The sequence below is a fragment of the Xyrauchen texanus genome, chromosome 16, assembly GCF_025860055.1.
Source record: "Xyrauchen texanus isolate HMW12.3.18 chromosome 16, RBS_HiC_50CHRs, whole genome shotgun sequence".
In the NCBI taxonomy this organism is placed as follows: Eukaryota; Metazoa; Chordata; class Actinopteri; order Cypriniformes; family Catostomidae; genus Xyrauchen; species Xyrauchen texanus.
The window spans coordinates 21,187,760-21,201,755 of NC_068291.1; the positions used below are offsets into that span (position 1 = coordinate 21,187,760).

General features: G+C 35.9%; 2 protein-coding genes across 2 annotated transcripts; one reads left to right on the forward strand and one right to left on the reverse strand.

Annotated features, from left to right (window-relative positions):
• Positions 1 to 2,049: 2,049 nt before the first annotated feature.
• LOC127656565 (ADP-ribosylhydrolase ARH3-like) lies at positions 2,050 to 6,281 on the reverse strand. The gene is made up of 6 exons (XM_052144948.1): positions 5,734 to 6,281; positions 5,387 to 5,483; positions 5,038 to 5,245; positions 3,845 to 4,032; positions 3,028 to 3,128; positions 2,050 to 2,925 (listed from the first exon to the last, which is right to left on the reverse strand). The coding sequence occupies exons 1-6, from the start codon at positions 5,906 to 5,908 to the stop codon at positions 2,570 to 2,572; spliced, it is 1,125 nt and encodes a 374-aa protein (XP_052000908.1). The 5' UTR covers positions 5,909 to 6,281; the 3' UTR covers positions 2,050 to 2,569.
• A 577-nt stretch (positions 6,282 to 6,858) lies between these two features.
• Positions 6,859 to 10,395, forward strand: haus2 (HAUS augmin like complex subunit 2). Its single transcript, XM_052144951.1, has 8 exons — positions 6,859 to 6,876; positions 7,031 to 7,147; positions 8,054 to 8,174; positions 8,268 to 8,363; positions 8,461 to 8,530; positions 8,643 to 8,775; positions 8,969 to 9,077; positions 9,296 to 10,395. The coding sequence occupies exons 3-8, from the start codon at positions 8,088 to 8,090 to the stop codon at positions 9,407 to 9,409; spliced, it is 609 nt and encodes a 202-aa protein (XP_052000911.1). The 5' UTR covers positions 6,859 to 6,876; positions 7,031 to 7,147; positions 8,054 to 8,087; the 3' UTR covers positions 9,410 to 10,395.
• Positions 10,396 to 13,996: the final 3,601 nt, after the last annotated feature.

A 13,996-nucleotide genomic window follows, 5' to 3' on the forward strand; every position in this document is an offset into this window, starting at 1 on the left:
TATCGCTGCAATTACTCAGTTTTATTGTTTGGCAGTACAGTTACTCACCTCAATCCGGGTGACGGTGGACAAGTCTCAGTTGCCTCCACTTCTGAGACCGTCAATCAACGCATTTTATCACGTGGCTTGCTGTGCATGACACCTTGGAGACTCCCAACATGTGGAGGCTCATGCTACACTGATCCGCACACAACTTACCACATGGCCCATTGAGAGCTCGAACCCCTAATCATGACCACAAGGAGGTTACCCCATGTGACTCTACCCTCCCTAGCAACCAGGCCAATTTGGTTGCTTAGGAGACCTGGCTGGAGTCACTCATCACGCCATGGATTTGAAATCGCGACTCCAGGGGTGGTTGTCAGCGTCAATACTCGCTGAGTTACCCAGGCCCCCTGTGTTGTTGTTCCTTTTAAACTCAGCAGCCCAACATTTTCAAGTTAAGGTAACCTGGTTGAAGAATTGTATGTATTTTCGTAAAAACGAATTTAAAGCTATTTATTCAATATGAATGTCTTATGTTCAAGAATAGATAACAAAATACAATTTAGCTTCTTTTCTTTCTTCATTATTTATTTTTCAGAATGCAGACATGACATGAAAGCTATCTACTAGCCATCTAACAGCTGAATGGGACAGCCATTACAATTAAAGCAAACATTCAAAACTGTCAATGTATTATAAACACAATATTAATTCAAGGGAAATAATCCATTTCGAATTCTGCAACACATCAAAGTGAGATGTCCAGAGTGAAGGAAGCAGAGTTGTGGCACATTTATATGTAAGGTATTATCTTCAAGTTTTGGCATATAATGACAAATATTTCTCAATAGTGACTACACATCTGGATGCAAGTGTCATAGTTCAAGTGCTGATCAACGACAAAGTAGTATGTAACATTATTTTGATAATATTAATTTGTTTGTCTTAATTTATATACTGTATTTCCAGGGTTGGGAGAGTTACTTTTAAAATGTGTTCCTCTACAGATTACAGAACACATGCTGTAAAATGTCATTTGTAACGTATTCTGTTAGATTACTCAAGGTCAATAACATACTCTAAATACTTTGGATTACTTCTTCAGCACTGGGAGATTTTTTCACTTGTTTTGACTATAAAAACTCTGTCAGTACAGTAAGACAAAATACACATTAACAATACATTATCTGAAAAACCTAAATATCTTATGCAGTGTTGTTTCTAAAACAAGATCAATCAAATTGATCTTGTTTTAAAGATTTTTTACAGGAAAACAATTAAAAAAAAAATATGATCAAGAATATTATCTTTGCCCTAATATCAAAGGTCTTACTAGAAAAAAAATAATTATGATCCAATGTGAATTTTCTTGATAAAAAAATATGATCGTGCCCGATCATATTAAAATAATTTTTTGTGGTTTTAAAAAAAAATAAAAAAAATCACAAAATTGCTCGCACTAATCCATAAAGGTTAAAATATTCACTATTTCAAAAGTATAGCCACAAGACATATACAATACACATATTAACATAATTTTTTGTGATAAAATCACTTACTAACCTATCTGTGAAGTTTTAGCCAATTTTACAATTTCATTGTCAAGACATCAACAAACCCTAAAACAACTGTAAAAACGATAATACATTAGTTTTAATAGAATAATTAATGCTAATGCTAAAGAATTAAGTGTTTTTATAATATTATAAGCTTCACATTTCTGCCTTTAAACACTCTGAAAATGTGCCCCATTCACTTCCACTGTAAGTGCCTCACTGTGTCCTCAAAAAGGAGGGATGAAACAAAAAATATTTTTGTGGTAATCGACATGCCACAAATGCTGTTGATTGAGCTTAACTTTTATTGAACCCGATATATTCCTTTAACAATGAACAATATTATTGCAGCTTTTATCTTGGTTAATGTTAATATCTAATTATAATATTGTTTACTGTTAAAGTTAGTTCATAAATTAATGCTAATGCATATTCAACTTTTAATGTTGAAATTAACTTCAACCAAGATTAACATGTGCTGTAAAAATATTGTGCATTATTTTAACTAATGTAGTAAAATAATGTTAACCAATGCAACTTAATGTAAAGTATAAAAGTTTTGTATAAAAGGCAGTATATATATATATACATTAAATTGTATTAATGTACTGTGTGTAAAGGTTTAGTGTTACCGTACCATCAAATATCAGGATGCTGTCCGTTTAGTAGAATTTATAGTTAAACATCAAAGACAGGTCGGTTCAACTCTAAAACATCTAGAATATTTAAGTGCAGTATCTCTAAGAGATATTGAAAAAAAGATGCTCCTCATTTCTAAAACTGTCCATATGAAATACTTTAGTTTTGAGACTAATTTCAAGTGTGAAAGAATAAATCAAACACAAGACTCTGATAGCATTTTGTTCTTTTTATTGTAAACATTTTTGCACAAGAAGATCAGTTTTATAAACTTAGGTTATGGTATGTTTGCAAGTAAATATGACACTAAGTGCCAAGTAAAGTTTCTCATATTTGTGACTGAATGTTGTACATGGCCTTATGGTGGGTCAGTCAGATTTTGTAGTGTGCTAATCACTGGCACATGTGTGCGGTTGATTGTTCTTGCAGCTTGTTGTCCCCCTGTCTTCGTCAAACTGTGTAAGGCTGTACAGATCGTACAAACGCCTTGCTAACACATCAGCCTCCTCTACCCCTTCACAGCTCTTTTGCCAGCTCTGGGGAATGGACTCGATGCTATAATGTGCCCCGGCAATTGCCCCTGCCATGCATGCAATGGTGTCTGTGTCACCACCCAGAGCCAAGCTGTAGGCTAATGTCCTCTCCAGTCCTCCAAATCGCTCTGGCAGCCCATCCCGGGGCTCCAAACAATGCAGCACACAGAAGATCGCAGTGGGCACAGACTCCAAGGCAGCAATGCCATTCCCTGATTAAGAAAAGCAAAGAAAGAGTGTTAACTAAAAGTCTAACAAAGACCCCTGCTTCAGTGCCATAATGAAAGAGATACAAACAACAAATCAATACAAACCCAGTTCAGATATGACCTCCTCAATGCTCACACGGTTTCTCCCCATAAGTTCTTTCACTCTGAGCAAACGTGTGCAATATGGGAACTCTGATAAATTGAGTCTGTGTAATCATAAAACACAGACAATGACATGCATCATTATTAAAAGTCTGGGCATTTTCTAAGTGTTGCTTAGAATTAATAGGTGAGGGGATGTTTAAACAGGATATGTTCTTGTGTATATTTGTACTGTTTTTTAATAAAAGTAATCAAAGTAAACATGTGCAAGACAAATTTATTAACCACTGTGACGTCTTTCTGTTTTTTCAGTGATTCGTGCAATGAATGCCACTTCAAGTTATAAACAGTTTAACTTTGAAAAAATTATATATTATATATATAAATATTATTATATTTTCAAAATATAATTATTTAACAAGCACACTATGTGAACGGACCCTTACACTATAACAAAGCAACAAGCATTGTTGGGTAAATTACTTTAAAAAAGTAATCCACTACAAATTACTAATCAACTGTCTGACACTTCATTGAAAACTTATCACATTACTAATTACTTTATTTTTAAGTTACTTTCTAAAATATTTTTTTGTTTTTCCACTCAACAAATTAAAAATGATTCCTATTTTCTCCTCGTTCATAATAGCACACCCTTCAGCTGTCACGGAAAAGCATCAGATGTACATATGAATTCACATTTTAATTGTATTACACATAAATATATATTTTTAGAAAAATTACAACCAACACTGAAAACAAGTTAAGCGGTTTTTAGATACATCCAACAGAAGTCCTTAATTTTTATGAGTTCACTTACGCTTTAGCGTCACGCTGGGCTGTCTCATCTTTTTCCACCTCTTCCATTTCTGAGATCAGTCTGTTAATGAAATCCATTGGCAGAGCCAATTCCCCCTGTAAAGACAGATGGACAGCAAGGGCCTGCAACATTGCCCCGTTGTAGCCCAAAGAGCAGGAGTGTGTTAACATGGCGCCAAGCCGTGTGTACTGCCATATGCAAATAAAGGACAGAATGTTAGCCCGGAACAGTCCAAATAAAACACTCAAATCAGGCATTTAAAACATTTTAGTCATTATAAAGATTAAAATCTTATTAAGATTATAGTTGACAGTCTTTTCATTTTTCATGTATGCTTTGTTCCGGAAGTATTTTTCCCATTAATTTTTTGCATAAGCTTTTCATATAATACTCCATTAAAGAATTTTATGCCATGAACCAAACCAATCAGCTCCGAGGTCAATCACAACATTATAAACTTTGATTTGAAGCAAAAAAGTATTTTAAAATCTGACAAAAAAACAAAGCTACAAGACTGTGGAATTACCGTCTTTCACGAGGGCACAAACTACATTCCCATAAAGCACTGTGAATGATGTAATCTATTTGAAAGTGATGGGAATATATAAAACTATTGATTTTAGGTTGTTCATTATAAGTATAGAAACAAAAAACAATATATTTTATGTTTATTGCATAACATTCAGATATGTAAAAATATACAAATATTTTAAAGGTGAAGAGAGACCAACTCGAATCTCCGAATCTCAAATTCTCCGATTGGTGGATCTCTCTCTGCTGGACCATGGGTAATGTAGTTGAACACAAATTTTACGTTGAAATAACGCATAGGCATGCTGTATATAAGGCATATACCATCGATGAACATCCTTTGAACACAAGGTTGGTCTGCCTATAAAGGTTTATAATTTATCGTTGAATATCAGTTTGTCTATGTAAAAAATGAACCAGGAACCAGACTGTTGCGCTCAGACTGGGTCATTTCAGACCATTCTGGCACCCAAGGCAAGATCCCTATTGCTGCCCCTGTTGGGGGGTGGGGGGTTGTTTTGGGGTGCATTGCTACAGCCTAATCTATGGCCCCAACTGGTGGTGCCCTAGGCAACCACCTAGTTTGCCTATGCCTAGAAATGGCCCTGTCTATAGACTACCATTTTTGTAGATTCTTGGCTTCACAATCCACAATTACTCACTCTGCACACATCAGCGGGACTTCTGAAGGCAAGGGCGAAGGGTGCAGCTCTCATTGCACCCCCATTTCCGAAAGAACCACGGCCACCAAACTGAGCCCGTGCCGGCTGAAAGACATCCCTCAGTTGAGGGGACGCAAGCTTCCGCAGTACCTGTATAACGCCTGACCCATAACCTCGCCCTGGAGCAAGGTGATACTCCTTTGCGAATCTGGAATCAGTATAGATAAAATATCATGAAGGTCACAGTGAACCCTACAGTATCTCTTTGAATAAAAGCATCTGCCAAATGAATACATGTAAATGTAAAAATGACTCTTTTACCCATATGACTGTCCAAATTATAACTTACCTTCGAGCCATGTCTTGTTCATCAAACTCTGTCCTGGTTAGGAGTGAATTAGCAACACATCGCATCATGGCAGTGTCATCACTGTATTGGAGAATTCCTGAAAAATAGAATTTAGAACTGTTCTTTAACATGAATTGAGAAATATTTGATTAATAGTAAATACATGTTTAATAAAGATACAATTGTGACTGTCAAAAGGTTTATATTATTACACCACTTATTGCTTTGGGTATCATAATTATAGCTGATTTGGCCTTCTGATGCAGTAACACTGTAGTTCATGGCAGAGATTAAATATCAGGTCTTATACCATGCTATGGCTGGTAAATAAATTCTAGAATGTTCACCATCGCCCCGCGTTTCATCCTCCAATGCACTGAGATGCAGCAGAACTCGATCTAAAGGCACATCCACCGCGCCTTCAAACTCGCCGCCTATACAGTCTCCCAACACGGCACCGACCAGAGCGCCACGGAACCGGGACAGCATCGACGGCGCAGCTAGACGTGCTGCAGCTGACATTTCGAGTACCTTATCGCGTCCTAAATCCAAGCTGCACTTAAAAAATGTATACAAACTACCCTAATTTGAATTGATCACGTTTAAAACAAATCGTGTCGCCGCTGGTTATTCTGCTGGAGGAGTGTTGTTATTGTGTCCCGCACTTTACCGCACCATGACAAATATAAACGCATTGTAATTCTGTCGACTCAGAAGCCAATGTAATATTAAGTATTATTATTATGTAACTTATTATTTACTGTGAAATAGTTACAACTTTACATAATTCTGTGGTAGCTTTTATTTATGTATAAAAAGTGTCTCCCCCTCCTTTGTATTTTATTTTGATCAATTATAGAATCGAAGCGCGCGAGAGCACACGCAAACCGTAATGGCGCGCAGCTTGTACTCAAGCACGTCACGATGCGTTACAATTCGAACCATCTACTTGTGGAAATATTTAAATCACGGTAAGTAGACTGTTATAGGCAAACCAGTCTTTATGTATTTTTTTTAAAATTAAGTAGCACTATTTGTACTAATTATAAAAGTGCAGGACGGTTTATATTTGGGGTCATTTGTGAATCTACGGACAAGAAGAAGTCTCTTTCAAAGCAATCCGTCCACTCGGCGACCATATATGCAACTTCCGGGCAACTATTTTTTATGTATACAGCCTCAGGCGGCATAGAACAACAGGTCCTGTCTGCTTGACTGAGCGAAAGACCGAAATCTCCAAAATTACGATCAAAGAATATATTTCAAATCAGCAGTAAAATACAACAACACTGGTATCATAAATTGTGTATCTTTACTTCAGATTACGGGAAAATACATAAATCAACCAATCCCGACTTGTCTAGCTAACACGCATGCGCGTTCTCGAGTTGATTTGAGAGGCGGTTTCTGTTTATAAAAAGTGAGGCGGGACTTCCTTTTCTACATCCGTTTGGCCGTTCCAATAGCTCCCATTCATTTTAATAGAAGTGGTCGGTTTCTGCTAAATAATCTTTTTACGCGTCACTCTGCTCATTCGACTTATATACATCATATGCTCATTCTTCAGGTTTCGGGTTAAAACTTTTTGAATGTATGCAGATGCATGTGATATCTGCGTTTCTCATAATTCTGTCGTATGTGTAGATGTTCTGCTGCGCTGTTCAAAGTGGCGGGTAGGTTGAAACAACAGAAGAAGACTTTTGCTGTGCAAATTAAAGTGGATAGCGTCCTAACCTAGGACGTTGCAGACTAGAACGACAGGTAATTTTGAACATAATACAGGACTCAACAATAACGATGGCCCAGGGCCAGAATGTTGTGCGCGATAGAGAACGTTTCAGAGCCATTTGACGGAACTGCCACATCTTGCCCCATCGGGCCAATGCTGTTGTTCATGTGCATAATGTTTGTGTGTCTTGCAAAATGTGGATTTCCGTGTTATATTAAATGTTTTTGTTTTGTTGCGAATTGTACTAAAGTCATCAAGCTAACGTGTGTAGCTGACAAACATAGATAAAGTTGCGAGAATGATTTGCAATAATAATACTAATAATATAACACTCTTGGGATTGAGAGATAGAATTGGTTGAAAATGAATAATACATTTAAATAATATTAGCCTATTCTTAAATAATAATCGAAATACAATTAATAGTTAATTTTAAATAGTACAATTAAAAGTATTCATTTCAATAAAATTGTAAATTTGATTGTTATTAGTTACTATTAGTAATAAAATGAATGATTGATTTGAGTAAAAAAAATATTAATATATATACAAAAAATGATATAAAAGAAAAAACAACAGCATAATTTCCCAGCAAAAGTGTGTTTATTAATTTGTAGCTCACACACACACACACACACACACACACACACACACACACACACACACACACACACACACATTTACATATATATATATATATACATTTCCAGCTATTTTAATTGTTTTGGAGTTTAAACAATGTAACTAAAATTAAGCTACATAGTTTTTCAGTCATTATGCTGGACAACAGCATTTAGTTTGACAAAAGCATCAATATTCAGTTATTTTTCAACATTGCCTCAGTTATTTTTCTTTTTAAGCATCAGTTCAAATTAATATTAAATAGCCATTTGTTTTTTCTTTATCTTTACACAATCTTTAATTTTTGTGCACTCTAGACTTATAGATTGTCATCCGGTTTGACAACGCGTTATGAATCCCTGGGACCCCAGTCCTTACTCGGTAACACCTGCAGCTAAGATTTTAGCCAGATGTGTAGCCACAGGCACCATGACACAGGTAAGCCCATTAAAAAGTACCCTGTTTAATTCTATTTAAACCATTATGATGGTTATGTTGGCTAATTTATATATTTCGTCTTGTTTTTTATAGGAGGAGCTTGATGCTGTCCCTCAAAAATCAGAAGTCTTTTCTTCATTTTTACTCGAAGCCGAACAGCTGAACAGAATTAAAGACGAACTTGATCAGGTTGAAAAAAAAAAAAGATTTCAAACCATGTATGTCACAAAATGTGACCAATTCCTTTCGTTTTCTTTTTGTCATAATTACGCTCATGTTGTTTTAGGCTAATTTAGATTTAGAGCTGCTGAAGCTGGAAAAGGATGTAGCAGATGTCACTCACAGTCATTATCTCAGTAAGTTGTATTATCTCAGTAAAAGCTGTGCAGTATGATCTTTAATTGTGGATTTACATGTTCTGTATACGGGAAGACTCTACATTTACTTATTAATGTGTCTTTTTGTAAGGTCCAAGGTTTGCCGCCTCGCAGCAGTCCTCATCCCACCTTCTGGAAGTGTTGCGAGAACAGACAGTCCTGTTAGAAAGGCTCACAAAGCCACTATGTCAGCAGAACCTGCCCATTCAGGCTGATCTTCACAGGTCAGAGAGGTTTAACATGCTGTCAGCGCACATGGAAAAAATTATTTCCTTTTGGTTTAAAATTTAGCTTTTTTATTTAAATAACATCACACAAAAAAATCGGCAATGGGATGTTTGGGATCGGTGATTGGGATGTTTTTCATGCACATCATTTTGGAATCTTATGTATTTTTAAGCATAACTATGTTTACAGATATGTGGTAGAGCTTATGGGGATGGTGGTGGAGTTCATTCAGAACTTGGAAGTTAAAATTGAGTTGGTTAGAGCAATTCCAACCACTGAGGACTCTTTGAGTATTCTGGTAAGGGTATTAGTGTTTTTTATGTATTTTATAATGAATAAAAATCAACAAGAAATAGCTTATTTGACCTAAAAACCTAAATGAAAATTTGAAACCAGTGTATCACACCTTTGTCTGTATGTGATAGATATTTAGTAACCTTATTGTAGCAAACTTGAATCTTTATTGTATTGTAAATACATATGCTAACTGATCTTCTTATCACTCTTCTTCATTAGAACAATGCCATGACTCAGATACTGGCTCAGGTCACTGAGGTCGAGAATCTATACAAGCAAGTTCTTAAGCAACGAGGCCAGCCACAGCTCAAGATTAAAGATGTGTCCAGTTGATAAATATTTTTGATTTAAATATGCATTAATAATACTGTGCTTTTTTTTTTTGGTCTAATTAAATTTAATGGCATCTACAGTTTGTTCAGGATACAAGTTGACATCTGGGTCTAACACATTGAAATAATTAAAGGAAGCAATTGCATCAAGATCACTGACCAGATTCAGTATACATTTTTGCTTTGCTGTACTTTTTTTACTATTGACTTTTCATATTTTGTCTCTTGTAACTGCCTTGTGATTGTTGACACCTTTTAGATACTTTATACAGAGAAAAGTGGTGACCGTCAATGCTCACTGCTCCTGGTTACCTAATTCACCAGAGCATTTCTGGACATTAGAACATTTCTGGGGTTTCGGAATGCAGCAGTAAACTATTGCAGGGTAAACTTTTATAGCGGTGAATAGGAGAGCACAGCAAATCCACACACATACACAATCCACTTAATTTTCCATGACTTTAAACAAGAGAGAAAAAAAGTGATGCATTAAAGCGATAGGTCACCCCAAAATGAGAAGTGTGTGTGTGTGAGAAACAGATCAACATTTGTACTTTTAACTTTAACATTCTTTCACGTTTTGAAACGTAACATGGAGATATATGATACAAAATGACTTAATATTGATCTTTTTCTCACCTACACTTATATCTCTTCAGAAGACATGGATTTAACCACTGGACGTAAAATCTTATGGATTACTTTTATGTAGCCTTTATGTGATTTTTGGAGCTTCAGAGGTCTGGTCAACATTCATTTGCATTGTTAAGACCTACAGTGCTGCAAATATTCTTCTAAAAATCTTTTATTTCAGCAGAACTATCCCTTTAAGGTGCACAATTTGTGTGAAAAAACAACAACATGCTTTTATAATATTTCATCTATGTGATAACTTCTTCTGACATGACTTTCCTTTTGGGCTGATGTCACCAATCTCTCTTATTTTTCAACCTACAAGTTAAATTCTGGTATGTAATGGCCATTGACCCAAACAATTTCTAATGGATAAAATCCTATCCTACATTAATTTCTTGTTGAATATTTTCTTTCATTCAGATATATGTCAGATAACGGAAGTAAAATGGGTTTATATTATATTATAATACTCTATTGATGGGACTATTGAGCAGTGCAATGCCTTTACAGGTCTGCATTTGAGTTCTCCAGTTAGCACTGTTTAACTTAACAAGTTATGATTGCCTCCAGCCGCACAGAGTAATGAGGGTAATAAAGAGCCCTTTTTAGGCCCTCAATGGTCACATTCTGCCAGGGCAATAGAAGACAGACAGAATGATTCTCGTGCAAAAGCAATAATGTATCTAATATGCTCTTCATTGTACAACCCACATATCACATCTAGTTCTATTTATGTGTTGGCATGTTGTCTGCTTGCAAATCAACAAGTCTACAGTGTTCGGATTGGATGGGGGGTGGACCCGTCATTAGGCCAAAATCAGGTCCCCTGATGTTTTGTAGAAACTAGAATGCTAGAAAGAGAAAACTACTTTTTTTTATTAATGCACTGACAATGTGACATTGACCAAATCTGTCCCAGTTTTCACAAGTAATCTAAATTATATTTTCTTCAGTATCACCTCACGTTAATGGTAAGATATACTTCTTACTAAATATATATATTTGTTTGTACACCTAATTTACTATCATTAAATGAGCATTGTTCTTAGAACTGAACAGTTGCTAGGTTACTTAATATGCACACACAATTAATATGCATGTAGTTTTGCACTTATTTATCTATCTACATGTAAGCTCACTATCAAACAGTTGTAACAAACCATCTAACATAATTCTGAGAAAAAAAAGCAGTTTAAGGGGACCCCAACTCATTAATAATAAGAGAAGTATAGAGCTGTAAAAAGAAACACCCACTGATGTTCCAGGGACTCCTCCAAAAGTCAAGTCATTTTTATTTGTATAGCACCTTTCACAACACACATCGTTTCAAAGCAGCTTTACAGAATATCATGCATTAACAGAAAATGTTAAGAGTGGAAAACTCTTATAGTGAACTCTGCATAGTGAAGAGTGGAAAGTTCTGCTACAGACTTGAAATGCAGCTGCTGTCCCAGCATCTCAGAATACTGTCTGAATAAGTTAAGAGGTTTGCAAGCCAGTTTTGATGAGCAGATCCACCTTTTGCTGTGCCCCTCTCATAGCTCCACCGGTTCCTGTTAGAGAAACATGTAAAGGCCAATTCACACTGCCCCAACAATCTCCAACTCGAACAATTACCAACAAACACGCTTGTTTGGTCAGTGTGTTGGACCTGTTGGAGTTACACTAACATACATTTTTATATGAATCTATCAGCTTTCCTTGTCAAAATTATATAGTCAATTTTCTATTATAGTATATCCATCAATGAGAACAGTATCTGGATGAAAGCATACACTGTTAATAGGTGCCAAACACCATGCTTTCACTATGCACTTTCACTAATGGCGACTTTATCCTCTTCTCTTGTAAATTCTTCTGGTACACACTGACAAATTATGACTATTTCTGTCTTGACAACATACATGTTTAGCAAACCTATACATGCAAGGCAATGTTGAATCCTACCTGACAAGATCTCTTCTTAAATAATGTTCTCTTTATCATAAACCTGGTTGCCGGCACAAGGATTCAGAATATCCTGCAGGTGATGGGCCTGTTTGATCTCAATGTGCTTGATAGTGGTTGCTGTCTTATTTACACAACGTGACACCCTGTCCAAGTTAAAGGAATGGTTCACTTTCTTTCTGCTATGGAACAAAATACACTGAAAAAAAGTGTTGGTTTAACTTAATTAAATTGTGTACATTGGTTCCACACAATGCAAATGAGTTTATTTGATATGAAATGTAAAAAAAATACTTTGAGTAGTGAAAACCTAAATTAATTATGTTAACCTTAACTTAAATGTGATCTGTTCAAACAGCTATTGAACCTTGCAAAAGACCTATTAGCATAATATATACAGTATATACACTTTTTGTTCTGTATGACAATTATCATGCTGCTGAGAGTTTACAGATCCCTGATCAATAATTTACATTTACATTTATTCATTTGGCAGACGCTTTTTAAATGTTGCCTACTCAACCTTTATCTAACCGTTACTGCCACTCTTCTCCACAATGGTATCTGGCAAAAAAATTCAACATGACAGAAACTCCTCTAAATCCCAACATAACAGAATATTGAACAAGTAATAATACAGTAAAAATTTGTGTAAAAATACATTAAAATAAAACTTGCATGTTGGTAACTGGAAATCCTGTGCCCAGTTTCATCAAAACATTGATGTTACAAATATTATTCACATAGTCAAACACAAATGAATTAAATGAACACAGATAGATTGTAACAGAGACCATTTAACAGAGGACATGCCACTTCTGTTAAAATAAATGGGAGATATTGGAATGCAGAACGGCCAGTGGATGTAGAAAGGGGGTCCCGCCTTATAGGTAAAAGAGCCAATCACCTTTTAGACAAAGACATCAACTGTCAATCAACTCGAAAACGCTCATGCACACTAGCTATACAAGCCGAGAAAACTACTGCTGATTTGAAATATGTTCTTTGATCGTAATCTTGACTATTCGTTTTGGAGGTTTTGGTCTTTTCCCAATCAAGTAGATGGGGCTGCTCTTGTATGCTGCTTGTTGACAGATACCAAATATAGCAACTTAAAATGCATGTCTGGTTTAAACCTGGGAAAAGTGTGCCATATGGAAGTTATCGATTTAGAAAACCATGTTGATGATAGGAAAATAATCTGTGACAATAACCTACTTGTGGTGTTTCCTCAGTGGCAAAAGAGGACCAGTCTTCTTTTGACTCTGTTTGGTGATCTGCTGGTTGGAAAATGTCTGTTCGGTATTCTTGGCAAGCATCTTCAGTGCAAACTCCTGCCACCTACTGCTCCTGCCCTGTTTCTCCCTATACTCTAGAGAAGATTCCTTCAGGCAGGTGAGCACATTCAAGACACTGAATTGTCCTGTCATTCTAAAGGCATTGTGCACTTCACTTTGATCTCTAGGAATTCTGAAGCATGCCATAGTGTTCACGGCAGAAGCCTGTACTGAAACTCTGCCTTCATTTAGGGTTAAATAACTCACAATGCAATTCTTTGTTCTTATGCTTCTTTCTTTTCTTTAATCTGGCACTTGCTGCCAAAGGGCCTGTGTCATGGAAAAGCCAACTAAAATAATCTCTTCAGAAAAAATGGCCTCATTTTCTGCATAACTTCATCAGAGAAAGAAAGACCTTGGATTGCATTTTTCAAAAATGGTCTGTAAAGTCACTCCTCTTTGTACAATGTGGTGCTGGACTCCATTTAGCATGATGCACATTCATGGTACTTGGTAAGGGCCTTATGGAAAAATGTCTAAAAAGGGGGAACAAATTTAGAGTTATGATCTTATTTAAGATCAGCAACTTTCATTGCTTGCATAGTTGAAAGTCTCTTCATTACATGATAGAACATGTCAAATACAACTTGATTATTAAGGTCTCCTGGTTTTAAAACACTGCAAAAATAGCCTCTTTAGCTTTTACAAAGCTAGACTGACTTGAACAC